The sequence below is a fragment of the Bos indicus x Bos taurus genome, chromosome 8, assembly GCF_003369695.1.
Source record: "Bos indicus x Bos taurus breed Angus x Brahman F1 hybrid chromosome 8, Bos_hybrid_MaternalHap_v2.0, whole genome shotgun sequence".
Classification (NCBI taxonomy): domain Eukaryota; kingdom Metazoa; phylum Chordata; class Mammalia; order Artiodactyla; family Bovidae; genus Bos; species Bos indicus x Bos taurus.
The window spans coordinates 97,052,729-97,066,271 of record NC_040083.1 but is presented as its reverse complement, the minus strand read 5'-3'; the positions used below and the strand labels follow the sequence as shown (position 1 = coordinate 97,066,271).

The 13,543-nt window shown below is 36.0% G+C and overlaps 1 protein-coding gene and 1 non-coding gene across 2 annotated transcripts in view; one reads left to right on the top strand and one right to left on the bottom strand.

The window, feature by feature from the left end:
* Window positions 1-236: 236 nt before the first annotated feature.
* The window catches only part of RAD23B (RAD23 homolog B, nucleotide excision repair protein), a 45,421-nt gene continuing 32,114 nt past the window's right edge, over window positions 237-13,543 (bottom strand). The window contains exons 6-10 of the mRNA XM_027550450.1: window positions 13,105-13,232; window positions 9,806-9,938; window positions 8,102-8,229; window positions 7,235-7,405; window positions 237-2,637 (exon numbers count right to left, since the gene is read on the bottom strand). Of these exons, the coding sequence (XP_027406251.1) occupies window positions 2,524-2,637; window positions 7,235-7,405; window positions 8,102-8,229; window positions 9,806-9,938; window positions 13,105-13,232 (674 nt within the window). The 3' untranslated portion in view covers window positions 237-2,523. The remainder of the gene's footprint in view (window positions 2,638-7,234; window positions 7,406-8,101; window positions 8,230-9,805; window positions 9,939-13,104; window positions 13,233-13,543) is intronic.
* Window positions 12,524-12,594, top strand: TRNAG-CCC. Its single transcript has one exon. It is a non-coding gene; the product is annotated as a tRNA-Gly (tRNA).

Sequence of the window (13,543 nt, the reverse complement as noted above, 5' to 3'; positions counted from 1 at the left end):
CCAATAAAACCGACCTAGTGCTGGGCATTCCACACCCTAATTCACCACCAACAAAGAAAGCAGAAGGATCAGTGATGGGGCACTGTCCATTTCCAATCTAAGATTCTATACGGTAAAATCATTTTAAAAAATGAGAAATGCCATGTTGGATATATTGAAAATATTTTATAATTAATTCTCTAGAATCCTAGCCATCGAGTACAGGAGAAAAAAAATCATATGGTGGAACACTTCAGTATTTTTAAACAATGTAAAAATATATTTGACTAGACGGCAGTAAGAATTTAACAAGTATAAACTTAAGCTTCTTCAGGTCTTCCACAGAGCAACTAAACAATCAACAGATTTCAAGAAACAGATGACAGAATACCTCCAACGCAAAAATTCCGAAGTCATGTAGCCACTTAAGATTAAGAGATTTACCAAAATGTTTGTAAATTAAAAGATAACAGCAAAAGGCCACATAAAGCCTATTTCTTTCATGGTGTCATGGCTGATTCTTTCCACAGATAAACAGAGCACTGCAAAGAATGGCCAAACGTGGCCTGAGCTGTCTTCTGCTGATTATTAATCCCACTATTTGTAGTTCTGCTGTCCAAGGAGAAAAGCTCCATGTGATCGAACACCTCCTGCTGTCACTTCCCAGAGAAAAGAGGAGGTGGCTGCTGGTTGTTTTTTTCTCTCCTTTTCTAGTTTTCACTATGCTCTAAGCAATTAAGTAGCAGATAAAATATCGTGAAAATAAACGAATACTCCATTCTCTCACCAGAAATGCCATCCCTCTTCCCAACTCATTGCTCTACCTCGAAAGATGAACATATTTACAAATCCTCATTTTATTCTGAGACATTTTTGCACAATCCATTATAAAACATACAGGTAATACAAAGTCCAAAGGTCTTGTTGTGTTTATGGAATAAACACATGAAGATTAAACTACATGATTAACATGGGAAAAAAAATCATAATTTTGTTTATTTTCATAAGAGATAGGTTATGAGTGCATGATGCAAAAGCTTAAAAGTCATCACCAAACTGTGCTAAGGATTAAGAGATTATGTAGGATAAAATCTGTGCAAATTCATCTTCTTAACTCAGTATAAGATGGTAGAAAAAAAATTCTTTAGTCTTTTTAATACTCAGGAAGAGAGCTGAAAAAAATAAAACAAGTAGACACACCTGCCCCCTCTTCATGATCAAATAACAATGCCAACAAAGGAGATTCCAAAGAAAAAAGCTGAGATGAAAAAAATCCAAATAAAAGCCAACATTGCTATTAAGATTTTTCTTTTAATATGCCATGAGATATCTTGATTGTATATTTTCCAAAGTACTATTCCAGCTGCATCTCCCAACCCTTCCAAAAGATTTTGCCAGTCTTTCCAATGCAATAAAAGATGCTGGATTGTAGTTCTGTCCACCTTCTCTTTTCAAAAGCAAAATAATCCTAACAACTTTAATGGTCATACATTCTTATCTAATAAGGAAAAAACATTTACAAATATCAGAAACCCAGTTTTGAGACATTTGCATTAATCTTGAACTGAATCAGCATTTTGTGGGTTTTAAAAAAGGCAGCAGTTGGAATTCACGACTTGCTGACAAACACATTTCTGCTGAGGGAAGGGGAAGACAGGGAGAGTGAATGCTGCATTTCTTCATTGGCCCCAAAGTGCTAACTCCACAAAGGGATACATCAAAAGCAAACATGCAACCGTGGTTTTTATAACTTTTTACTGCAATATAACAATGAAGTAAACAGTAATTAGGCAGCTACCAATTTACCCCCCAAAATAAACCAAAAAAAAATGTAAACAGAAAAATAACTCTGCCTATACTTGTACAGCTTCGCAAATCATGTTAGAAGGGTCTCACATTCAATGATCAAGAAATTTAAAATAGCAGTTAATTATTTTCATCTTAAGAAAATGTTCCCCCATCTCCCCCCTTCAACCCCAAGTATTATCATGAAAGAATGGGCTTTCTTACACATTAATTTTATACTTATTTGAAGCAGCAACAATAACCATCAATAATTTGGCATTTCTGTTTACAGTCACTCCCATTTTTTTTTCCCCAATTTCACAAAGCCATTATCCAGTGTTGCCATAAAATAGGGACTGTAGATTCTAGGTAGCAAAGATTCTTTCTGAAACCAATGTTAAGTCAAAGAAATATAAAGCAGGGCATTACACTAAATTTCTGGATCTAGTACACTAAAAAGAGTGAAACCTAGGAAAAGTTACCTACTGTTTTATAGAAGAAATAAAGACCTGCAAAAGCTGATTTTTGGTTGTATAATATTTTACACACTGTGTGGATTTGCGGCATCTGCTAACTGAAGCAGACATGCACTGTATTTATCCCTGCCCTATATCCTAGATCCCTCCCTCCCCACCCCCAACAATCTACTACCTTATACCAAGTATTGTGGATATGAGCCCAAGTCATCCCAGACAATCCAGTGAACAAAGTTAGTGTAATGCACTGGTGTGAAGTGTGAGATTAAAAAAAAAGTCCCTTTCAATCTTCATCAAAGTTTTGCTGTAGAAGAAAATTGGCAGCCAAGTTCTCATTCTTCTCACAAGCAAAATATGCTTGTATCACAAGTCCTTCAGGAAATCCTAATGCCTTTAACTGCAAGAAAGAAAGAAAACATATTATGAGGTCATCATTGTTTGAAAACATACTATAAGGGATGCAAAAAACCTTGAGAATTTTACATGAATTCATCCCTGATTATGGAGCTGCTGTCCAATTCAAGGAGCTAGATAGAACTTTGGAGAAGGCAATGGCACCCCACTCCAGTACTCTTGCCTGGAGAACCCCATGGACAGAGGAGCCTGGTGGGCTGCCGTCCATGGGGTCGCACAGAGTTGGACACGACTGAGCGACTTCGCGGTAGCAGCAGCAGATAGAACTTGGGGCCCTTTCCTGTAACCACTTACAAAATTCTTTGCTCCTAGTTAAAATTTTGATGCTAAATAGATACTTTGATAACACTCACTGGCATTAATACTAAACGTTAGCTGCTGTGGTAGTTTAAAAATAAATGACCCTACAGAAATCTGTAAATCAGATGGCTTTTAGTACATAAGTGGTGAAGCTATGGATGAGAGCAACCGGAGGTGGAGGTGAATTTAACTACCTAATCCAATTATTGTTTAAAAAAAAAAAAAGCCATATCCTTAATTAGGGTCAATCTTAACCTCCTTACTTTATGAAACACTTCATACTACAAAAACGAGTGGTCAATTATTAGTAATATTACATGACATACTTTTGAAATCAAGACATACAATATTGTTTTTATCTGCTTAATTTTTATAGCATTTTAAAAGGTGATATGATCCATTTAATTTTATTTTCCTAGTCTATTGAAAATCACTTGCAACTCAATAATCACTGCTTTTAAAAGCCTTTAAATACACTCAGGTGAATTAATCTAATTCCCCAGGTGCCATACATTTGTCCCTTGCATTAGACTCTATCAAGAAAGGGCCTTTAAAAACTAGGCAAAACTCCTAATTCAGCATGATTATACTCATCCATTTAAGGACAAGAAACTCAAAAATGATTTTGTTACTTAGGTCTTGTCCACATTAAAGCTGGGCTAGCTGAAGTAAAAGGTAAACAGGGCACAATCCAACTGTATATGCTTTACAGTAAGACACACATTTAGATTCAGAGACACAGTATGCTGAAAGTGAAAGGACGGAAAAGGACACGCACCATGCAAACCATCACAGAGAGAGCTCAAGTGCTATATTAATATCACACAACAGACTTTAAGATTAAAAGTGTTACTAAAACAAAGACATTTTATGATGATAAAACAATCAAAAAGACTTCATTATAAACAAACAGAACAACAAAGCCCCCAAATACATTAAGCAAAAACTGACAGACTTGAAGGGAAAAATGCAACAATAGCTGGAGACGTCAATATCCCCAAGTTCTATAATAGATAAGAGAAGGCAGAAGACAAGCAAGTATAAAACCTGAAAAATACTATAAACCAACCAGACCCAACAGACATTTACAGAACACCGAACAACGGCAAATTATACACCTTCTCAAGGATACACAGAACAGTCTCTAAAGACCATGTCAGGCCACAAAACAAGCCCCAACGAATTTATAAGGATTAAAGTTACACAAATTATGTTCTCTGACCACAATGGAATGAACTTAGAAATCAATAAAAGAAGGATATTCGGAAAATTCATAAATGTGGAAATTGATAAAACCCTAAAAAACCTACAGATCAAAAAATGACAAAATCAGAAAATACTGAGATAAATGAAAATAAAATGTCAATACACTAAAATTTATGGCATGTTGCTGTAGCAGTTCTTGCAGAAGTTTCTACTTGTAAATATCTACAGGTATAACTCAGAGATACTGCAGGTTCGGTCACAGAATACTGCTATAAAGCGAATATGGCAATAAAGCAGGTCACAAGAATTTTTGATTCTCCAATGCATATAAGTTATGTTTACACTATACTGTAGTCTGTTAGGTGTGCAGCAGCATGACATCTAAAAACCAATGTATATACTTTAATTTAAAAACACTCATTGTCAAAAGTAACCATCATCTTGACAGTCAAAAACCTTCAATTGGTAAAAAAGGAATTAACTGCAAAATGTAACGGAGAGAGGCACAATAAAACAAGGCATGCCTATGTAATAAGAGATAGTAAACCAATAATCTAAGTTCACCTTAAGAAACTAGGGGGAAGAAAAAGGGGTAACTAAAGCAAACTGAAGGAGATAAAATAGAGACTAGAAAAACACAGACTCAACAAAACCAAAAACTCTTGCTTTTTTTCCCTTTACTGAATTGACAAGAAAAAAAAAATCTGAGAATTCAAATGACTAAAATCAGAAATAAATGTGGGAACATTATTATTACTTTGTATAGAAATGAAAGCAACAATAAGGGAATACTAAGAACACCTGTATGCCAACAAATTAGACAACATATATGAAACAGACAAATTTCTAGAAAAACAAAAACCACCCTGACTCAAGGAAAAAAAAAAACAGAAAACCTGAACAAGTCCTATGACAAGAGACTTAATTAGTAATCACAAAACTTCCTCAAAAGCCAGGCCCAGATAACTTCATTGAACTGTACCAGCAATTTAAAGAAAAATTAACACCAATTCTTCATTAACTCTTCCAAACGAGAGAAGAGAATAGAACTCACTCCATAAGACCAGTACTAGCCTGACACCAAAATCAGACCAAGACACCACAAGAAAACTACAGACCAATACTCCTTACGCATGAAGATGCAGAAATCCTCAACACATCACTAGCAGACCAACTCCAGCAACATATAAAGAGCACTGAACACCACGACCAGAGGATTCACCTCAGGAATCCAAGGCTGAGCCAACACAGAAAAATCAGTCAGCACAACAAAGCATATTGACAGAAAAAGGGGCACAGTCACATGATCATCTCAACACACAATCTGACAAAACCTCACATCCTTTGTGATAAAAACATCCAATGTAATAGAAATAGAAGAGAACTTCCTCAACCTGATAAAAGGAATCTAATGAAACCCACAGCTAACATCAAACTTAATGGTGAAAGACTTAATATTTCATTTTCCTCTACTATCTAGAACAAGATAAGCATATTGGCTCTTATCACTGCTATTCAATAATAGAGGAGGTTCTAGCAGGACAATGAAGCAAGTAAGTATATATGTAAATAATAATAAACAAAGGACATCTGAATTGAAAAAGAAGTAAAACTATGTCTACCTTCAAATGATCTTACATACAGAAATCTTAAGGAACACAAACAAATTAAGATTTAACAACTGAGTTCAGGAAGGCAAACAAAATTGAGTTTTGGTATACAAAACTGCATGATACACAAAATTGTATCTCCATATAACAATGAACAATCCAAAAACTGAAATTAAGAAAACAATTCTAGGGACTTCCCCAATGGTCCAGTGGTTAAGACTCTGTGCTTCCAATGCAGGGGTCATGGGTTTGATTCCTGGTTAGGGAACTAAGATCCCATATGTGTTGGTGTGGCCAAAAATAAATAAATAGAACACAATTCTATTTGTAACAGTGTCAAAGAATAAAAATAAGTATTTTCAATAAACGGTGCTGGGCAACTGGATATCATATAGGCGAAACATATCAATCTAGACTCCTACACCTCACACTATAAACAAAAAGTTAACTCAAATGGAGCACAGACATTTTTCATTACGTAAATGTAATAAGAGCTATAAAAACTCTTTGGGGAAAACACAGGCTCAGGTCCTCTGACCTTGGGTAAGGCAATGTTCTCTTGTACAACACCAAAAGCAGAAGCAACAAAAAGAAAATTTCTCCAACACAGAAATCAAGGACTGACAGTCTCAAAAAAAAAAAAAAAAAAGTTGCTATAGAACAAGTGAGGCAATTGTCTACTGTCATTTCTATTATTTGAGGGGGTAAAACAGCACAATATATAAAGTATCTTTTAAGAAATACCAGTTATAAACCTTGAACACTTATATGCTTATGTCATAAAGACAAAGCTCAGATGCTTTTCTAAGTATTAAGTTATTTAATATGCAATTTCTCTGATTTCTACCTCAAAACACTCTGTAAGATAAGACAGGGCAAGCACTATGATTCTCTGTTTACATGGGGCCCAGAGCAGACGACTGACTAGTCACCGTATCATAGAAACCAGGTTACTGCACTGGCACGACCTGTACAGGCTGACCTGATAAGGGTGAAAGAGAATCAAAGTATCAGGTTCTGATATTCACTATACATATTGTATATAATTCACACACATATATTTACATTTAGAGACAACAGTGAAATAAAATTTGAAATATAAATTTAAAAAAGGATAATCTTGAATTGAGCATATACTTTTTTCCTCTTGAATTTTAAAACATCAATGAAATCTTTAGCTTGATTTATTTATAACAATTTCATGCTAGACTGGTATTTAATGCTGGTCCTTGGGCTTCACAAAGAACATGATGGAGAGTAGGGCTGAGAAGAGACTGTCTCCACTGCAATCCCTACATGAATAACGCTCTATTTGGCTCTGCTCAATAGGAGCTATCCTCCACGATGGAAATACTCTATATCTAGGCTACCCAATGCAGGAGCCACTAGCCCCAGTGACTACTGAGCATTTGCAACATGGCTAGTGTGACTAGAACGGAATTTTTAAGTTTTACTTAAACTCACCCTTTCTATAGCTTCTTTTTCCTGAGGCGTTACTTGAATGTAGTTCATATGACCACCTCCAGCTTCTGCGATTCCTCCACTGCCACCTCCTCCCCCTCCTCCTTGACCACCAGCTTCTTGAACTGGTTCATTTAACATCTGAATAAAATGCTCCTGATGTTGGCTAATTTGCTGCAGTGATTTAAAGAACAAAAGAACAACACGTTGATATAAAGTACCTCCAGGAAAATAAGAACTCTAATACAAATAAAAAGGAAAGCTACAACTCTGCAATTGCATTATTTTAGAATGATTCTGGATTAGTTGGTCTTTGGAAGGATGTGATTTCTTGTACATTAAAGAAACTCAGTATTTCTGAAGGAGGTAAACATTGAAAAATTAAAAGAATTCAACTTCTCTTTCAGAAACACTCCATTCCCCCATTACTATTAAAAAAACTACTTGATGGCTAAAAGAAAAATTATATTAATGTCTATCTATTTTTATCTTCCACAACTAGCAGGCACTAGAATGCTACACAAAACTCAAATACTTCATGGCCTGAGCACTAAGACAAGCCCACAGGGGTATTTTCTAGGAGGCACTGCACCTCTAGTAATAAGCTTGAGAAAGAGAGATTTAGAAAATTAAACATCTCTTTTTGCAAGAGTTTCTCATATTCTTTAATAAAGTGTTTCCCAAACTTAGTATTTGACTAAATTAACCCCACCCCACCCGCAATTCTCTTTTTATCAGTACCTCTATAACATTCTCCTGAGGGTAGCTTGGAAGAACAGTTTATACACCTGGTAGAGGGGAAGGAGTGCCCATTGACTTCTACAAAATGTAATACATCCTAACCATTTTTGAAACTGATTAAACAGTCACCTGAAGTAACTGAGGATTTTCTCGACCTATCTGTTGTAGCAATGCTGGAAGCAGGGAAGGATTCTGTTGAATAATTTGCCTCATCTGTTGAAACTGAGGCTGATTCCGTAAAAATTCAAGAGGGTGTCCTAAAATAAACAGGGATATTTTTAAACAATAACAAACATAATTTAGACAGCAAACACTGTGAAGAAAAAAAATGATTTGAGTTCTAAGATGTATATAAAATGAAGTAAGTAATGACAATCTTCAAATTGTACCAACTTGCAAGTCTTACACTGCAGAAATTATTCCTACTAGCTCAGGTAGAGAGTGGGTTTGCCAGGTGGTACTAGTGGTAGAGAACCTGCCTGCCAATGCAAGAGACGTAAGAGAGGCAGGTTCAACCCTGGGTGGGGAAGATCCCCTGGAGGAAGGCATGGCAACTCACTCTAGTATTCCTGCCCGGAGAATCCCATGGACAGAGGAGCCTGGCGTGCTACGGTCCATGGGGTTGCAAAGAGTCAGACACGACTGAAGCAACTCAGCACAGCACACAATGTAGAGAAAACAGAACACTCAAAGAAGGAAGTTTTCCTACAACTGCCTTGGGCACTCGATTTATCAAATAATACTGAGAACCTGTGCCCTGCATATACTCTATAAAAAGTATTAAAAGTTGTTTCTGATGCACAAAAATTCCTAAGAAATATATATACCAAAACTAAGAAACACAAAAAAACCTACCCTCTTTAATTGTATACAAAAGAATTATGCTTTTGAGGTTACGAAGATTAGTGAGAATTTTCTGATGTACATTCTTATCTCCTGAATTATTCAAGACAATCATTCAAATTAAAATGGCCACAGATCAGGGTTATTTACTCTTCTTTGTGTAACACTAGTTTTACAGAAGAAAACAAGACTCAGAAACTAAGTTATCCAATAAGTGCCACTGAACGGGACAGTACCCCAAACCTGAACCACAGCTCTGCTTCCTCCATTTCCATGCTGAATCTCAGGAAATGAAAGCTTATCCTCTGGGAGACTGTACACAAAGTGCTTAGGGATTTTTATGAACCAGAACTGACTGCCATAATTAGAGCTAGGAAATACATAAAGGAATGATCTCTTCCAAATTAACAGTTTGAATTACTTTATCAATTTTACAGAAGAAAGAATGAAAGTGAACATTCCCAGGCCTCTCACAGGCTCTAGGCTTTGCTTTCTAGTCAAACCTTTGCCAACCCAAGTGTGGGTGCTAGTCAGTAAAGATACTTGAATTCAAGCTTTGCTCTCACCTCTAGATATAAGATATTAAATATACTAGGTTTCATTTTCTTGGTTCTATAATAACCATTAAGATCCTACTGGCTTTGGAATTATATTTTATGATATTTATAGGCAGAGAAAGAGACAAGGTGCGCAAACTATTCCGAATGGCTTTGGAATATAACACTAAATGCAAGCTGGGAAGCATCTCTTCCTTAGAATGAGCTAAACAGAATATGTCCTTTACCAAAACTGCAGAGATGAAGTTTAATATAAGAGTATCTTTTATATCCACGTAGTATAGTTTCTTCTGGGCCTTTCTCTAACACTAAAAGAGATTTTAAGAATTATGATGCTCTGAGAATGAACCTCACCTCAAAAGTACTTCAGGTTAAATTATTTTACACTGAAGACTCATAGCCATTTCTTCCCCATCAAAAGATGCCACTTTACCTCCAGAACTTGTTGTTGTAGTTGTTGCTGTCGTAGTTGCTGCGGCTGCAGCCACTGAAGACTGAGGAGCCCCAGTACTAGCTGCTGGAGGGGGGTCAACCACAGCCTGACTTTCTCGATCTCCAGGAATTCCCTGTAACATAATTCCCAAGCTTTAGAATAGCTCATCATTCAAAGTTAGTTAAATACTACACAGAATAAGAGACTTTATAAGTCTATTCAATATCCTTGTCTAATTTCTAAAAGCATCAAACAGATGTCTGCTTCATTCAAAGCAAAGGATAAAGACAAACAAAGTCTGCACATATTCAAGATCAGAAATGGCCTCAATGTGGTATGGATGGATACATATTGCTATTATATACAGCAGCACTGCCCAACAGAACTTACCATTTTGGAACACCTCTATATTTATGTTGTCCAATAAAAATACCCATTACAAGTAGCTACTGAGACCTTGAAATGTGGCTAATGGTACTAAGACACTTAAAAAAGAGTTAAGTATTAACTTACTTATACTTAATAGTACTCAACAGCTACCCAACTAGAGAGTGTAGATGTAAGACATAAAGGAATTTTATTAATTAAAAAAAGTCATGAAATGATGTTTATACAGCAACACATATTAATATCTAACACCAAAGTATCAGGCAAGATCCTAAACTTACATATAATACCGTCTAACATTAAAAAGCTAATTATTTAAAATTTCAAAATATCAACACAAATCTTATTAGGACATATCTGACTTTTTAGTTCAGTGGTTAAGACTCCACACTTTCACTGCAAAGGGCATGGGTTCAATCCCTGGTCAGGAAACTAAAATCCCACAAGCTGTGTGGTATGGCCCAAAGGAAGAAAGAAAGAAAAAAGTAAATGGGTATAAAAGAATCTTCAAGTTTTGGGTGATGATTTTTCTAAGTTTGTGACATTATCTTCTGAAATTGTTATAACTTAAAACTGCACTAAGATTTTTGGAATACCCTATTTTGATAAAAATGATTTATAAGACTTCTCACATATAGCTATCAAATCATGTAATCTTCATAGGTTTTGGAAAGGGAATAGAGGAGAAAATACTGCATATAAATATGAGATGGTACTAGTAATCACTTCCACTTCCAAGTAAATTAGAGGCCAAAATCACAAACATATAGAGAATGAAAGACACTAAACAGCAGGATAATAATTGCTGTATTAGATGTTCCCTCTAGGCACTGCAAACCACCCAATTCAAACCCTTAAATGAGGAGCTATCAAGTGTGGACAAACTATATACAGATCGAGGGTCCAAAAGCCTCCATCAAATTCTCAAACAAGTTAGCTAAAGTAAAAGTTAATCACCACTGCAACAGATCTACCTCAAATTCTCACACACAGGACTTAGCTTTTTGTTAGATCATTACTTCTTCTTTCTACACACTCACTTTCACTTATATAGATTCATCAAAAACTAGCAACAGTTCAAAGCATCAAAACAGGTGCCTGCTTCAACTGAAAGTAAAGGATAAACTGTTTCCATGAACCTCTCATCTATTTATTTGCATTTGATGCTAAATAGTAGCAACTGTGAGAATAGTAATTCATTTTTTTTAAACCTCAAAATTTTAAATCTACTGGGTCAAAATATTTGATGACACCATTAAAATTATGCAGAATTCCAAAATCAGGTATAAATTAAAGCCCTTCTATAAAAGGAAAGGCAATGTTTTTATGTAATACACATTTTTTGGGGAGGAATGAGGGGCAACCATAAACCGATCCACAATAACTCTCAATCCAGTATGATTCCTCAATTTCAAACTGATAATTAAATGAACTGTCAGTATTTTACAGACTTTCAAGTGGACAATGGGAAAAAGAATTCAAAAGATAAAATGATATGTTAAGATTTTCTGAACCTCATGCCAGTAAGCAGGAAATGACCGGAGGAGAAGCAATTATCTGCTCATGACAAGGGACTCTTCGGAAACTACTCTCTGAAAAGGAGTTTCTACCAGAAGCGCAACTAGAAACAAGGTAATGGACTGAACTGTGGATGGTATTCTCCAAGGAGTTAGGATCGGAGATGATGTTTAGGGTGATTCAGACTTATGATAATATTCTAACACACCAATGACAATTGCAGAATAAAATCTTAGGACTAAAAAATTAATCCAGTATTACTACAAACTTTTACAATTTGCTTTAGATCTGTGTCACATTTGTAAAATAGACATTCATTGTCATAAAATATCAAGGGTTTCAGTTCATGCCCATAACAATCTATTTCTCAAAAACTTTTATTAGTAGAGGAGTCTACAACCTAAAATTTTCCCTAAACCCTTGTGAAAATCTGGGATCTGAGTTGTCCAGATAAATCAGATTATCTGAACTTTTCAGCACTCTCTCCCAATTTTTAAAAGCTAGCAACTAATTACAAAAATTTACATATTACAAAATTTGACTTGGACTTCCAACTTGAAACTTTCACTCTACATAGTACATTCAGGATCAAACGGCAGGCAAAAAGAGCTACTAAAATGTTGGATTCAGTTAGTTTTAAAACCTGCCCCACCCTAGCCCTCTTAACACACAGCTCTCATCCTTAGAGGATGATGTAACTAGGTTAGACACTACTACTCCAAGTGGATAGCCAATTTTAAAATCCATTTAGTCACATTTTCTGATTCAAAGTCTTATCACAAGTCTTTTAGAAGAGGTTATACTTTATTAGCAGCATTGGTGGTTCAGTGGTAGAATTCTTGCCTCCCACACGGGAGACCCGGGTTCGTTTCCCGGCCAATGCATTATTGTCTTTGTTTGGGGCTTCCCTGGTGGCTCAGACCATAAAGCGTCTGCCTGCAATGCGGGAGACCCAGGTTCGATTCCTGGGTCGGGAAGATCCCTTGGAGAAGGAAATGGCAATCCACTCCAGCACTCTTGCCTGGAAAATCTCATGGACGGAGGAGCCTGATAAGCTACAGTCCACGGGGTCGCAAAGAGTCGGACACGACTGAGCGACTTCACTTTCACTTATACTTTATTAACAGAAAATGTTAATTCACTGAGAAAAATACTGGGTTGACCAAAAGGTTTGCACTGATTTTTCCGTAAGATGTAATGGAAAACCCCAAAAGAACTTTTAGAAAACCCAATAAATGTCAATAAAAGAATTAATTAAACCAACCCAATAAAAGCATTATGCAAATGAACATACATCACCATTATCTTATGAACTGCTATTGTTTCTTTAAAATTTGTTTCTTTGAGATTTCATCCTTAAACAACCAGAACAAAGAAAGCAAAATGTTTCTCACCATTAAGAGATACTCCACTGCTCTGTCAGGGTTGTTGAAACTGGCTCTCAGGGCTGCAATTACTTGCTCTCGTTCATAGCCCATTGACATGATCTCAGTTACCATATTCTCGTAAGACTGACCTGTCACTAAAAAGAGATGTGTGTGTGGATGGAGGAAGGCAAAGAGGAAAAGAGAAAGAAAATTTAATAAACAAACATTCCCCACATAATTTCAGTGTGTATGTATGTATGTATACACTGTCAGGCACTACAGTGTTAGGAATACCTAACGATGAGTAACTAAAACACATACACAACTACTACAACATACATGTGGTAGGTAGAATAATCCACCTCCTCCCATCCTTAGAAACTGTAAGTTAGGTTACAAAGCAAAAGGGAATTGAGGTTGCTAATCAGCTGACTTTAAGATAGGGAAATTATCCTGGATTACCTGG